Source organism: Rhipicephalus microplus, chromosome X (genome assembly GCF_043290135.1).
Source record: "Rhipicephalus microplus isolate Deutch F79 chromosome X, USDA_Rmic, whole genome shotgun sequence".
Lineage (NCBI taxonomy): Eukaryota > Metazoa > Arthropoda > Arachnida > Ixodida > Ixodidae > Rhipicephalus > Rhipicephalus microplus.
Genome location: NC_134710.1, coordinates 435,785,994 through 435,801,808, shown reverse-complemented (window position 1 = coordinate 435,801,808; position 15,815 = coordinate 435,785,994). Strand labels below are relative to the sequence as shown.

General features: G+C 43.7%; 1 protein-coding gene across 8 annotated transcripts in view; it reads right to left on the bottom strand.

The window, feature by feature from the left end:
* Positions 1-15,815, bottom strand: part of LOC119161817 (DNA (cytosine-5)-methyltransferase 3A) — a 222,955-nt gene that overhangs the window by 99,799 nt on the left and 107,341 nt on the right. For all 8 annotated transcript variants that reach the window (XR_012887656.1, XR_012887655.1, XR_012887654.1 and 5 more), the window contains 3 exons: positions 8,359-8,461; positions 8,189-8,308; positions 5,996-6,135 (listed from right to left, as the gene is read on the bottom strand). Coding sequence is in view for 5 of the 8 variants with exons in the window: in XM_075880503.1 (XP_075736618.1) it covers positions 5,996-6,135; positions 8,189-8,308; positions 8,359-8,461 (363 nt within the window). In the remaining 3 variants the exon portion in view is untranslated. The remainder of the gene's footprint in view (positions 1-5,995; positions 6,136-8,188; positions 8,309-8,358; positions 8,462-15,815) is intronic.

The following is a 15,815-nucleotide window of genomic DNA, read 5'->3' as shown; positions in this document are numbered from 1 at the left end:
TAAACTTATCCTTTTCAGAAACGTTTCTGTTCTTTTCGAGCTACTAGGCGTAAGTCCAAGATCGGCTATTTCTACTCGTCAGCCTTATGACTCACGCTAACGAGTCAAGTAGCTGTTATCTTGACGCATTGACAGTTCTCTGCACGGCAGACTTTCCAATGACGAACTGTCAGCAGGTGCCGCATGCCCTTGACATTTTTCTCTATTCTTTTTCTCCCCTTCCCCCTCCACGTGTAGGGTAGCATATAAGCCTTTCCTTTGCCTTTCTCTCTCTCTCTCTCTCTCCTTCAGGCGAAAGCGTCGGCAAGGTGCCTTGTCGAATGGTGTTGTACACTGGCACTGAAGAAAACCAACAAGTTCCCTACTCGACGTTGCAATCCTTAGATTGAGTGGCATAAACCTTCAGTGCATAGGAAATATATATGGGCTTCACCACTGCCGCTCCCCCACCAGACCTGCTCAGTGGGAGCATAGTCAAAAGTTATCCGCCTTTCTGCCTCCCTGAAGGACCTCACTTGTCGCGGGTGCTTCAAAGCAGAAAAAAAGAGCCCTGGTGCCTCATTGCTGTCCCCACGCCGAAGTACTTTCTTACACCACGCCGTGAATTCAGCAAATTTCATGCCACTTCGCTTCGTTGTTACTGGCTGAAAAATCTGCAAGATTTTCAGGCAGTAGCATGATTTTAGCCAGTTTATGCAGTGAGCAACGGAATAAATATTGCTCGGTTTTGTGGTTTATTGAAACCGATGACGGATATTCAAAGCCGACTGCGAGAAAAGAGTTTGCAAGCGCCCGCGTCCCCTTAGAGCGAGTTTGCAGTGATTATGAGAAGCGCCGTCATGGGGTAGTCCAGAACATTGGTGTTCGCGCATTTCGGCGCTATGGAAATGTGCGCTTGTCGTATATAAAAGCGGAAAGCGAACACGCGTCGTCAACTCCTGCCGCACCATAGTTTTCCCCAGAGTAAATAAATGAAATAAACACGCAGAAAGTACAAAACAGACTTCATCTCATTCCTGTAGGTGTGCCTCGTTTCGTGTTTGTGCTGTTTGTTGTGATAGGTTCATACCAACAAGCGCAGCACGTCTGAAGCTTCGTATATTTCACGGTAAAAAAAAAAGATATTCACAAATACCTTACCCACGCACGTCTGCTCAGTTCGCTCGTATCGCTCGTTTGTCGTTCGTTTTTCTGCTTTCTTCTGACTGTCGTCGCACAGCCCTCGCTTTTCGCTATAGTCCGTGGGGGGTGAGGAGGGCGACAAAGACGTGCACACATAAAAGAGGGACTTTCCAAGAATTCGGCCTTTCTTTTCCCGTGAAGACGCTCACCCCATCCTCTCGGAGGATACTGCCCACCTGTTTTCACGCTCTCCCGCGGTACCGCGCAGCCTCATGAGACTCTGAGGGGAGGAAGGCTTACAGATGACGGTGCATGGTTTGAAGTTAGAAAAGACGTTTCCTCCTGAGGCAAAATGTTTTCGCACGCCGGATTCGGGGAGACGGGAAACCTTCAAATTCAGCGCTTTCCTTATTTCTGTTTAGGTGGCGCTAGGGGAAGATTTTCGTTGTAGTGATAGGAATAATGTAGATTTCTCAATATTCCTGCAGTTCTTGTGTGCGATTTGTGTGCATAAGTATACCAGGAGACCGTAACTGTTATATTTTAGGCTATGCATGCTTAGATTTCAGCGCTATTTCAAGATAACAACGATTTTGTTGATGTTTACGGCACGATAAATTAAGACAATTTGCGAGCTTTGTTTCGTATTTCTGCTTGCTTTATTGAAAAACGCTACGTTGAGGAAATAGATCAGGGGTTCTAGTTTATCCACGTGCAAATTCAGCTAACGAACTTCAGTAGTTCTCCGCGAAAATGGGCCACGGTAGGTCTATCTAATGACAATATTGGACAATTTAGATCAATATAATTAAAAAGCGAGCGGGCGTACATAAATAAAATTGAGCACTCAAACGAAAAATGCCATCTTCTATATACACCCAAAAAATGAATTTTCTCTAGCGAATAGGTGCCGGATAGTCCGCATCGACATTTACTAAATTTGGCTCTTTTCAAAAGCTAATCAGCAATACAGTAAAAGTGCTATAATAATTTGCTACGTTGAGGAAATAGATAAATATGTCTTAAATGTTCTGCGCAAAGAACAGTGCTGTATCTGGAGCAGATTTTTCAGAAAATGGTCACTGCTGACACACAGTCAGACCAAACCATGTAACTAGCGCTTATTCTTGGCTCTCCCTACCCAAATGCTAAAAGCTTACTTATTTTTAATAGATATGTTTAAAATGTACAAAAATTAGGCTTTTCAATGACACATAAATTAACTATATAAGACAAGAAGAACAGCCGCCACGTCAGTTGGAAAAGTGACAAAAACGATGTGTTCGTGCCGCCGGAGTGAGACCGCCGCCTTAATGCGCCACACAGCCCTTCTTTAAACTACTATAACCAGTGCTAGAGCAGTGTGGTGGACTGAGGAAAAAACATCAGGCCTCCCCACATCGAGGTAACTGGCGCCAGTCGATTCCGCAGTGGCCATCTACTGTTGGCTATCGCGTGTCTCAACTCGTGGCTGCATCTGCGCCGAGCTGATAGATGGAGCGGACAAGGTGACAGTGAGTGAAGGCAACATTTATGTACAGTAAAAAAAGAGGCGTTCGGCACGAATTCGGCACTGGGGCCGACTGCTTATGGAGCTCACACTGAGAGGCGCGATGAGCCCTGATTTCTTCGGTCGCTCTCTCACTCTCTTTGCGCCGCTTGGTTCTTTTATGGGTCCTGAGGATCTTTTGCATCAGCCAGTAGTTCCAAGCCTCCAATCAGGAACCACCGTTGGCCGCTGGCTGGAACTGGACTCGTGGGTGAGGTGGGCTTGCCGCGCATTGCGTAAGACACACCGCAAGAGGCGCTGTCAATTGCATCACAGTGGCTCGCTCGCTGGTTTAGACGCTGGTTGCAGCAGCCAGTCCATCGATGTTGACGCCACTTGCATCAGATGATACCAGCTTGAATACTTTGCAGAAGCAATGATGTTCAGTTTGAACTCACAGGCATAACAATCCACACTCCTCGCAACTGCGCTGCCATCAGGCTGCTGAAACAATCTTTCAAATTAGGATGGTGTTGCCGGGCTTTCTCGTTGAGGCATTGCCTAAGTTGGCCTACGTATTCTTGGCCGCAACACAGTGGAATGAGATTCACAGCCCAGACGCCCACTCAGTAAACCCAGTGAACTTAGTCGAGACACGCACTCAGCACATATATGTGTCAAAAGTATGCGCCAAACGTATCCTTAGGTATGGTGTGTGTTTGCATATAATGAACGTGGAAAGCACAAGTTTTCCAATTAGAGTGTGAATTCATGTGAAAGCCTAGAAATAATAAAAATGTTTCAGGACAGGTCATAAAGTAAGCGAATATGTTTGACTCTTTAAAGTTATCCTTCCACACGTGCGGTGCATCTTTTAAGAAAAGGCACGTGAGTGGATAAGCAAGTTGGGCAAACTAAGTGGAAGTATTAAAAAAAACACTCCGAAAATTTCGAAAATACTGCACTGTTCGTGGTTGCTCAAAGTCAGGAACCACTGCGGTCTTCTGTGGTTTCGCTTCTACACCATTTTTGTTCATGAGAAAGCCAAGGGTAACTGCTTGACGTTCGCCAAAATCACTTTCTTTTTCAGTTAAAAACAAGGTGCGCTGTCTATGTGCATTCAAACACAAGCATTGAGTGATGGCTGCGTTCCTGAAAAAATCTTTGTATAAATATTAGCGTCTCCTTTAGATAACATGCCAATTATTTTTTAGTTCATTTCAAGGAGCTCGTCATTCATAAATCTCTCGAATGTCCGTGGAGCATTCCACACTCCGTAGGGCATAACGGGGAACTGTCAAAAACCATCGTGTGTTACGAAGGTTGCATCATTCTAGTCCGATGGGTGCACAGGAATTCAAATACACACGAAACACATTTCCACAATAGGAAAAAATTTCAACGTGCAGATATTCACAGCATCATTCATACGTGGCAAGATTGATTGATTGATATGTGGGGTTTAACGACCCGAAACCATCATATGATTATGAGTGGAGGGCTCTGGAAATTCCGACCACATGGAGTTCTTTTCCGTGCATGCAAATCTGAGCACACGGGCCTACAACATTTCTGCCTCCATCGGAAATGCAGCCGCCGCAACCTAGATTCGAACCCGCGACCTGCGAGTCAGCAGCCGGAGTACCTTAGCCACTAAACCACCGTGGCGGGGCAGTATATATGTGGCAAGGGGTATATGCCTTCTTTATAACAATGTTTAGGTGGTGATAGTTCATACGGAACATCATTCACTGTTGTTTTTCATGAGAATGAGAAGAGATACCTTCCGACTAAATGATACTTGGACGGCTCCCTCCTCAACAGATATTCAACCTGCTTCAAAAAACAATAGAATGAGGTACGCAATCTTCAACCTGCAACACGATAACTTTTCCAAAAAAAAGTAACATACAATAAGATTGCAGAAAAATCGCTGGTGCTTGCCCTGGGCATGTCCTTTGCATGCTAAGGTTGAGGGTTCATATGCAACAACACAAAAAGTGATTTTGCTTGCACTTTACTTTTCAGTTACACTGAGAAATACCTTACTTACCAAATCCCAGTGCACCCCCAATTTTAAAGCTCACTTCACTTCCACTATCCATACAACAAGAATACAGCTATATCGCTCTTTAAACAATTCTCCTTTTGTACGAACTAAGTGAAAGACAGCAGCACACAGCTACGCTTCATGTAAGTCATGTGAGACCTGGAACTCTGTTTCTTCTGAACGTAGACCGAGGTTTTTATGAGTAACCATGAAAGTAGTGTGTATGGCCTAGAACTAGGAATATGAACATAAGCTTTTACAAGCGTATACCTGAGTGGTTAATGACCCAACTAAGAAATACACGCTCGGTAGCTCTAAGCTGCATCCCTTCAAGCCAGAAACTTCTTTACCTGAAGACGGCCTTTCTTCGATGCAGGAATTATTTTGAAGTGTGGAGCAGGTTGGCTGTCATAGGCTGTGATCTTATGCTGTCACCATTGAGTAGTATAAAGGAGGCGAAATCACAGGTAGCACAGCCATTTGAGGGCGTGTTCGTCACTAAGACAAATGTTGTTCCTCATGTTTTTGGAATGCATTGATTATAATAATACGTGTGGACCACGTTAAGCATTGGGCTGTTGTATGCTGTCTTAGCTTAGCGTAAGGAAGCCAAACCAAAAATGGTGAAAGAGGAAGTAAGCGAGAATTACAAAGAAAGAGACGAAGAAAAAAGTAAGACAAATAGAAATAAAGGGGCTGCCCATATCCGTACTTTTCCCAGGCTTGGAGCCCCTTGTGCCAAGCTCCAAAAACTTCGTTTATTTTTGTAATTAGCACCGATGGTAAAAGTTGCAGCTCATCTTTTCTATAATGAAAACATAGTATATGACCAATAAAAATTGTTTCAAGTGAACAAACTGACATTCGGTTTTGCAAATAATCAGCCTAAGCTACTAATCTCAATTATCGTGCAATAAAAAGAGTCTGCATATCGAAAGTGTTTTGTGTAACCATGTGACCAAATGCTGTGGCATAAGTCACAAATAATTTATTTGAACTCTAAGTTGACTAGATTCGCTGCCTTCAATTATGAGACGAGATGCTGCCAGTTATTTTAATGGTCTTTCCAGACCAAAAAAAATGACTCGCAGCATCTTGGAGGCACAGGAAAAAAGTGTAATGTCTTTTTAAAGACATATTGATAATTCCAAGATCAAAAATTTTCCCGAATTCTATTCAAATCGGTAGCGCTATCCTTAGCGCTAGTGACAGGCATTGCTAGTTTAAATAACCCGGTCATGGAGGAAAGTAGCATTTGAGAAAACACCTCCAGTAATTATGAAGATGCCATAATAAGTTATGCGATAAGCTGCATCAACGCAACAACCACTCACGCAGGTACCATCAGGAGCAATTGCGAACAAACTCTCAAGAAGCTTTCCACGACAGTCTTCACAAATGGCGCCTTCCACAAGGGGGTGCTGAGTGCATGTATCACCGAGGGGCAGCGCAGTGTCACAAGCGATGCACAGGTCTGTAAGTAAAAATAGCCCTTAGGGCGTTGCTCTGCCAAATGAGGCAGACAATAGCCACAGTTGATTTCAGAAGTATGACATAGTTATTAACGCTGTATGTGTGGTTTATCTCATGTGGTTGATGTTACTTCAAGCAGTTTTATTCGGACTTCACTTTAAAAGCTTGGGGCAACAACATCAAAGGCTGCACCTACGTGCAAGCAAGTGGCGCCATCTTTGAAGAATACTGCCGAGTATAGGAGTAAGAATATAACGTTATATCTGTAGGCATTTGGCTGTCACGCTTCAGTTACATAGGCAAGATCACTAGACTCACAGTTCAGTCAATACGAGGTTCGTCTAAAGAAGCATGGTTTAGGTAAGCAGGGCAAGTGCCACTGCACCTCGCATCGCATCTCGCACCACCTAGGCTTGGCTATTCTTCTCCAGTTTCGATTATTTAAAACACGCATGCGTTACGTTTTTTTGAAAACATGCCAGGCGACACGGGACTAGCACTTACAGGTCGTTTTCTCGAGAATAGCAAGGGCTGCTCGTTCAGTAGAGGACGACATACTGAGTTGATGTGTGGCAGCATCGCAATGACCCTCTCCTCACGGGGCTACGTTAGCCGTCCACTGGATAATTTATTGAAGTTTTTAGCTCTATCTCCGGTTTCAAGTCGCATGACCAGTTTTTACGTGAGGATATGTGCTTTTCGATGAAGTACCAACAAGTAAAAAACAAGAAAGGCTCTAGTAAAAACACCAAGGTACGAGTACAGTCATTACAGAAGTAAGGCGTAAGTAAGTTTTGAACCCTGTGAGGATGCAGAATGGCCAGTGAACATAGCCCAACAAAGATGTAAGCCCTACCGCCTGGCTCATTCTTTGAAACCATGCCCCAACGCGGTGATCTAGTCGCTATGGTACTCGGCTGCTGACCCACAGGTCGTGGGATAGAATCCTGCAGCGATGCTGCTGCATTTTCGATGGAGCCGAAAATACCATAGGCCCATGTGCTCAAATTTGGGTGTAGGTTAAGGAACCCCAGGTGGTAAAAATTCCTGAAACCCTCCACTAAAACGTCTCTCATAATCATGTCGTGGTTTTGAGTTAAACTCACATATAATCGAAATAACGGGGTTGACAGCGTACATGCAAATAGGTAGCGAAAACAGTGTGCGTAAGCAGAAGGAAAGGCGCCATCATTGCAATTTAGCATAGTATCAGTGGTTAATATTAGTAATGATTCGAGATGAGTTCTTACTAATCCAAACCACTAATACCATGCTACATAACAAAGACTGTGCTTTTCCTTCTGTTAGTACACGCAGTTCGCACCATCTATTTGCACGCACACAGTCAACTCCCGTTATTTGATTGCTTCCAATATAAACAAGGTATGCAAGCTGATTGATTGATTATGTGGGGTGTAAAATCCCAAATTCACGAGGACTCCAAAAATTTTCTCCACCTGGGGTTCTTTAACGTGCACCGATATCTGAGTACATAGGCCTACAGCATTATCGCCTCCATCGAAAATGCAGCCGCCGCAGCCGGGATTTGATCCGGCGACCTGCGGGTCAGCAGACGAGTACTTTAGCCACTAGATCACAGCGGTGGGGTGGTATGGAAGGCGAAACGTCCGTGTTATTTTTCAAAGCGTTTCGGGTTGATGTATTTCTTAAACTTTTGACCACGACAATATATTAGCAAACAATTCATGAAAAAATTGGTGATCAGGTTGTGAGCAATGTCGCTATCTTGTTATCAGACATACTTTTTTGTCCCGCACGTGTCATTATAATTTGTGACAGTGCAATTTGTTTACCATAAAAATGGAAATTTGATAGCGCAAGACATATCAATCACGGCATATTGCTACTAGGTGTGCTTGCTACAATGATGTACTTTAGTTACATTCTATTCTTTAGGAGACGAGCTGGGAGTTCTCTCTCGAGTTATTTCAGTCTGATCTCTGTTCTTAGTATTGTGAATTGAATGACAATATGTTCATTAGTGTCATGCTCACTAATTCTGCGCCTACACACCTTCATTCGGGGCTGCTTACCTGTTGCAATCTGCGCTGCTTGTTGAGGGGACACTGCTGGCTCTTTTGCAATCTGCGCTGATTGTCGAGTGGGCAAGGCTGGCCCAGGAATCCTGAGGGCTTTTAGCACAGCAGTAGGCACTACACAGGAAGTCATCAGTCATCAAGTTGGGAACATGACCTAAGCTCACCTGATCCAGTCACATGGGCGTCCAGAGAAGAAGTCTTTTCCCGGAACCAAGCAATCAAGTCCGTATTGTCAGGCAGAGGCGTACAAGATCGGGCCACAATCACCTGCAGTACATTTTTTTTTATGTAATCAGAATGTCTAATAGCACTGCAATCTGAAATCTACAAATTCTCTGAGAGAAATCGAGACAAAATTTAGCCTCTTACATGCTCTTCACCAGAAGTTTGTGCGTCGTGTGTTCTCCGTGGTATATCATATATTTTGTACGTAACTTAATGTGTCAATCCCAGCTGGCGTCTACAGAGTAACAGGTTAACAGAGTAACAAACCGTAATTGGGTCTCGTGCGCATCGCCTTCAGAACTGCTAAACATTTTTGGTTCTTGGTGTATGGCCTCAATCGTGCAATAAGTAAATGAACGACTGTAGTCATAACATTGGTTGTTTTAAAGTGTAATTGAATTCCTACTGCAAGCACAGTTAATAGGTGCCCGCTATAGGTCTTGATTACTTGCTTTGCGAATCAGCGAAGGGCCCTCCGAGTTCGTAGGTCAGCTCGCGAAGCTACTCAAGTTCACTTTGTTGATAGTTCTGCTGCTGATGATGATGATTAATACACATGAGTGCTTTCTAATACGTGGGCCCTCAGAAAACCCACTTGTTGACCGATTCTCATGTTTTGACACCTGGCGTGTTTTGACATAGATAAACAGTTACAACAAGTATCCTGGCTTTGTGGTAGAACTCAGGGCATCTGCTTGCCACGTAGACGCCCTGGGTTTGATTCTCGCTCTGACCTGGAACTTTTTATCATTTATTCCACTCGCATATTTCAGAGCTTTTTGGTTTCGGACAAAGCGATCAGCTTTCGCTCAAAAGCAATGACGCCAACAACAGCCTGGACGCCGGAAATTCTGTGAAATGAGCTCTTTAAGGCTATCACCTTAAAAACGTTCTCTCTGATTGAGCTGCTTTTACTTTCTCGAATAGAATAATGCCAAACCTAAAGTAGTGAAAGACAAGTTAAGAAGTTAATTCCAGTCATCCTGTTGATGACTCCCATTTAAAATATCACTCTATAAATCTCCTACAATGAGGTTTAGTTGAGAGGTCCTCAGGCACCCTGTTGTGCTCCTTGGTATTCTTCTTCAGCGCAGCTGGAGGAAAATAAGGAGGATAGATCACAAAATGGTGCTTGAGAACCCAATTCTTTGGTGTACCTTGCACTACAGCTTTCTACAAGAACGAGGTGAGGACGGGTTGATCGCTGATTGGCATGGCCGCAGTACCTGCGCCAGCTCACGAATGGCTGAGCTCTCCTAGCCCCGATTGATGTTCCTATATGGGTCATAACTAACCTAGTGATGTCATACACTACAGGCCGTGGCTAGTCATAGCATAGGCTGAGAAGGAAGCTTTTTTAGAGATTTTTTAAAAATCCTCTTGGGGCAAGAACTACAAGCACATTAGCAAGGTACCAACTATGTCTTAAATTATGAATGAGAGGCCGAATTTTTAGGCACTGAAAAGGTGTTTTTTGACCCTAAAGACCGGCATGTAAAGCACCGTTTTAGGTCTCCAAATAATAAATATAAGCACAATAAATTTCTACAAAAATTGAAATATTTCAAAACAAAGACGTCGCTGACTTGTATCACAACAAGCAAAAGAAAATGATATTGTTTAAGGTAGCACCAAGAAAACAAAGGTTCAACATAATTATGCACTTCCTGCGTGATTCGCAAATTGCAAACTTTCGCTTTATTGTCCAGCATCTTGAGTCAAGTGTCTACCGCTCAATCACCACTCTTCTGTGTCTCTTTCTTTTAGTCATGAATTTGAAGTGCAGTGCAGGAGCAAGTAACCTCACCACTGATATCCCATGGAAGGAAGGGATGCCAGGTGTATTCGGGTAGGATCAATTTCTCTCTTGTAAGTGAACACCTTTGAGAGCCCCTCACTGGGTTTGGGCATTTCGAGCTGACAAGCATAATGGATGCATTGGACACTCAAGACCATGCCTGCAAATATTCGCAACGCTGCGTGTCACGGAAAAGCACTTCTGAGTGCCACTCTCTCTTCTCACGGGCGCACGCCCCAAAATGTAAGGAGTGACGTACAGCAAGTAATGGTGCTACTTTCACATCGATCTTTTACATAACATTAGTACTTGACGTAGCTCAACGTACACCCTTCATCAGAACTTGGCTACACACTAGCTACATTTAGAAAACACGGACGAAAAATGTCGCGTTTCCTGATTATATCCTGCATTGCAAACGATACATTCTTAGGAGCATTGCACGTGACATTATTCTAGATGGCATGTAATATTTGTGTATTCTGTTGTGTAGCATGGATAAGGAGCATTTTCGTTTGGGTAACTGCTTCACATCAGTTTGAAAGGGAAGTGCAAAGACAAAGGAAAAAGAAAGACAGCGCTCTTTGTGACTATGTCTTTCTTTTTTCTGTGTCTTTGCACTGCCCTTTATAGATGAGTATAATGAATGAAAGATGAGAAAAATAATAATACACGCAAACAGAATGACTGCTTTTCATTATTTTTATTTTTGTTTTCAATGGCTACGAGATGGTGTACACTAACCAGTCCTCATTTCACATCCACCCAGGGACCAGTGGCTAAGGGTGCTCTACGGCTGACCCGAATGTCGCGAGTTCGATTGCGGCCGCGGTAGTCGCATTTAGATAGATTCGAAAAGGTAGATGCCCACGTACTTTGCAGTGCCACGGAACATTAAAGAACACCAGATGGTCGAAAATTCCGGAGATTTCCACTACGGCATCTTTCATACTCAGATCCTGGTTTTTCACGTAAAACCACATGCACATCCTACCCCGAAACTACTACAAGTTCCTGCATCATGCCTTCGCCAACCATGACAATGCTTAGTTTGTGTTGGGTGTGTCATCTCTGACCGCAGCTTTGGTGTAGCGATGTCGTGTATCGCTGTCACAATAAATGATTGATGCTAGCCTCTCCAAAAGTATGCGCACTGACTGATCTATCCCACAAAAATGGGTAATACACAACAGAGTAAAACGAAGCGACACATTATCGATGGCGTGGGTGCGCAAGTAGGCAAGGGCACGTCATGCACGCATGATCATGCTTACGCATGATGATCTTGGTGCGTATGCATCATGTGATCCTAGAGCCCCCATACTGAAAAGAGCATGGCGGGAATTATGGTCGCGATGGTTACATGGGGCAAGATGCCAGGAATGCAAGCTTGTCTCATCGCAACACTGTTTTGTGGCTCTTAGTGAATCAATTTGAAAAATCACGGCGGTCGAACGCGTTTCATTGGGTACGCGAAATCTTCTAGTGTCTAACTACTACTTCTTATGTCACCTAGAGGGGGGTACTCATAGAAGTAAATTGCAAACAAAACAAAATCAGCAAGCACATCACATCTTTTACCTGAAAGCACAGCAGCACATGAGTTATAATCTCAAAGAAAACATGCCTACAATAATGCAACACACTTGTTCTCTTCATAAGTGATTTCAACTAACGAAAAACGAATTATTATGACAGTTATATCTGATATGGCATTTTGAAGTCGTAAAAAAATTACCATTGCGCGAAGAAAATTGTTTAACTAATGAAAAACGAATTATTATGACAGTTATATCTGATATGGCAATTTGAAGTCGTAAAAGAATTACCATTGCGCGAAGAAAATTGTTTAGGTACAATCATTTTGGAATGCGAGTTTTAAAATGATGCGAGTTGTACCACAGTTCACTATGACGCGATGATAGAAATTCCCATTCTAGTTCATTTTTCATATTGGCACAGCTGTCATTTTTGAGTAATTGCTTAGGACAAACCTCTCAGCCCTGTTCTGTTTTTTTTCGTGTTTGTCACCTAAAGACACATACCAAGCGATCTCATACAGCACAAGTGTATTCAGGCATATGGTGAGTGTATGCTAAATACACCATAGATTGTAAGCATGCTGATGCCTGTCTCAGGCTTTGCTGTGTAATGTATGTAATGATGTCGCAGCCTTCGCCCCCACTGTATCAAGATGAACATTGAATGAATGGCCCTCTATGGTTTTTCATTTGTTCTCCACCCACCTGCGTCTCCACAGAAAAACCTGCTGTTTCCTTCCTGCCACAATACCCATGTTTTCAGGGTGATTGTTCAGTTTCTTCTGGACACTCGACAGTTGTCCATAGAAGACGGTCGCCACGTCCTCGGCCATAGACGCCAATCTCAATTTCTTATACCACCTTTGATTTTCTCTCGTGCAGATGCTGAGACGTGATTCTATTTGGGGCTGCAGAAATAGCACGTTTTCACTCCTCATGAATAAATCGCTCGCAGCATGTCAGCTTTGTGGGATATGGTGGCCAGCGAGTGCTATTTCACTGTGGTTAGCAGTTGTTTTGCAGAAGTTGCTAGAACTAGAGGACTTTGTTGAACCTCATAGTGCTTGGAAATATCTATGTTGCCTTTTTTACCCAAATAAAGGTTTCAAGCGGCATCCAAAAACAAAATTTAGGCTTAAATAGCGTTCATATATGCGCTGGTGTGAAAAATAGGCATTTATAGGCAGTTATGGGCATTTAAGCACGAACACAAAATATAGGCCTTTAGAGGCATTATAAAACACTATAAAAGCCCTTCTTGACTTCTAATTTATGCTCACATATTCAAATGACATGATAGGAAGGCAGGAAAGAAAACAGGCATTTGCCTATAATCTGGTCTCTAATCTTTGTGAAGTGGCTAGTACGGAAGCCTTTACTATGCCTTTATTCGTTATTTTTCGGAACAGCGTGGTTCTCGGGGCACAGGAAAGTGCACAGGAAAGTACACATAAACACATATCTGCTATGGTTGAGCCCCTCCCCTCCCAAGAAAAAATTCTTGCTGCACCCCTGACGGCAGGCTCGGCCGCAGCCCGGAGAACACGTGACCTTCGCCTTGAAGAGCAGAACGCAATGATATGATCAACCCCGTGCGCATCCCATTTTCGACTGCACGCCTGGTGTATGCCTCAAACGCGCTGTATGCATCAAACGCGCTGAAGACAAGCAAACGCCTGTACGCGTAACATTAGCCCTAACCAAAATATTGTGGAATGCCTGCAGCAAGTACAGTTGCGCAGTGCCCGTTACGCTGTTACTATTCTTTTTCAAAATCACGGAAAGGCCTGCATACGTGTCAGTAAGGTAACACGCAGACATGCACGGCCACTCGCTTCGTTCATGTTTTTGCTGATGGCGATGATACAATATGTTGAAATTCAACAGCTCGTTGCACAGTTACATCAATGTTTTTAGATACTGTCTGTTCGGTAAGCACACGTGGTCGCTGCGGTGAGGAGCGACCTCCTCTCATATTTCGTGCAACGGCAGCGCTTCGATCGCTTTGGAATTGCTGAAGCAGCATTGTCTGCTACTTTTGCTTGCGAAACAGCAGGACATTCTTTTCAAAACACGCGGATCTTTGCTAAAGCAGCTAGATGATGGCCAAATGAATTTTGCTTTGTGATAATTAAGGGCTGTGCCAAAGAAATATTTGAATAATTTCGTGCGTGCAACGTATCAGTGGCACGGGGCACATCAGGCTTGTGTCGTTTTTTCTCTCCCAAATCCTTAAAAAATATTCCCGTTATTATTTCCAAGCAAAAAGTGACACTCGACCACACTTGGCTATCCAGCGCCCACTCCTGATTAATTAGGTGCTCCTACCCCCCTCCCAAAAAGAATCCTACTAGTGCCTCTGCGATAAATAGCGTTCATTTGTGCTTCCTGGCTGTGGACAATTCTAAGCGAACGAGCCTGCTGTAATTACACATCGTATAAAATGTGTGTAAGATAACAGAAACGGTGATGCTTCTTTTTGAAGAGCTAAGGAAACTAGACAGGTCACACTGTCAGTCTTCCATGAATCAGTGCAACAATTAATCCTGGTATGTTTTATATCGGTGACCTTGCATGCCTCGCAGCTGGCACAGCTGACATAAATGGTATACTTGTTATGTGAAGATGCCTTTCATGCATACAGAAACTCCTCGGACTAAAATATCCGGGCAGTTATGCGAAGGACTTCCAAAGTGAAGAAAACTTTAAGACAAAATAAACTTAGTAGAATGGATGACTTACAGAGAGTATATAAATGCCTTACATTCAGAAAAACTTTGGGAAGTGCTTATGATAGATTTTTACTATTGAAGTCAAGAAAATTTTCAAATAATTTCATTTTCTTCCATACAGAAGAAAAAGTGCCACAAACAGTCAGCTGCTGACATTTATCTTTTGTAGCAAAGTGCATTTTCAATACTACATACGACTGTAATAGCCCTGCAGTGAGAGTGTGGTTTTGTGGGTAGCTTCATCAACATCGCTGATCGCCACGTTAAGTCAGACACATCGCCACCACTTGCTGACACACGGCCCTCGAATTTCGTAGTTTCGCTAAGTTTTGTGTGTCCTTTTTTTTTTCTCTTCAATGCCACTGCTTCAGACAAGTGTGCACGAATACTCCGGAAAATTCCAGGAATAGCACCGGGCTTATGTGCCTACCTACCACGTAGAATCATTACAATGTTTCTGCCTACTATGTGCTCGTAGCAAGTGAGTAGGTCCTCAGACTTGAAATGTAGTTCGAAAATGTTGGTTTTCACTGTCATCTGGAAGGCTTTTCGTGGAATAGCTGATGTTGAGGTCTTAAAAATGACAGGGTAATTGAAAACGACAGGGTCATTTGAGGGATGGAAAAAATGCCCCTGAACGCACCTATTTTCCTCGGAATCATGGCCACTTCGTAAGCCCAGCCCGCTGCATATCGTCCTGTTTACTCTGATAAACTGCTAAATAACACAAGCATGCTTGATAGTCGTGTGACAAGTGAAATTCAAATTGCGATGACCGCACTCTAGCCTTGAAGCTTCCGGCGCTTTGGTCTGAGCAAGCGAACACTAACGAAAACATTAGACGCTGCCGCGGGAAGCCGCAATCTCAACGGTACGTCAGCGCCACCGTCGGAGCCGACGCGAGTTGATGCCACCTCTGGATCGTGCTTTTCCAACTGACAGTTTCTAAAAAATCACAGAATATCCACGGAGTGAATAATTATGAATGGGGCGAAGCCTCCATCCATTCATCCGTCCGTGTATGCATCCGTCTATGCATGCGTTCATGCGTTAAATCGCGTTTGAGAATGTAGATGGCGTGCGGAGAACACCGACGAAATCCGAGCCAAAGAAGCCTTGCGCAAGCGTCTTCAACGTGCCCGCCGATCTGCTTCGTCCATGCTCACCAGCTATCCGCCACATACGGCGACTATCCAGGGGACTACTGAGAGAAGGACTCGTTCTCCACGTAGCCAGGCACAGCCTTGAAGGAGCCAATCGAAAAAGAAGCGGTACAGTGCCATGTAGAATATCCTCACTCAACTGCAGTTTGTATGTACTTCTAT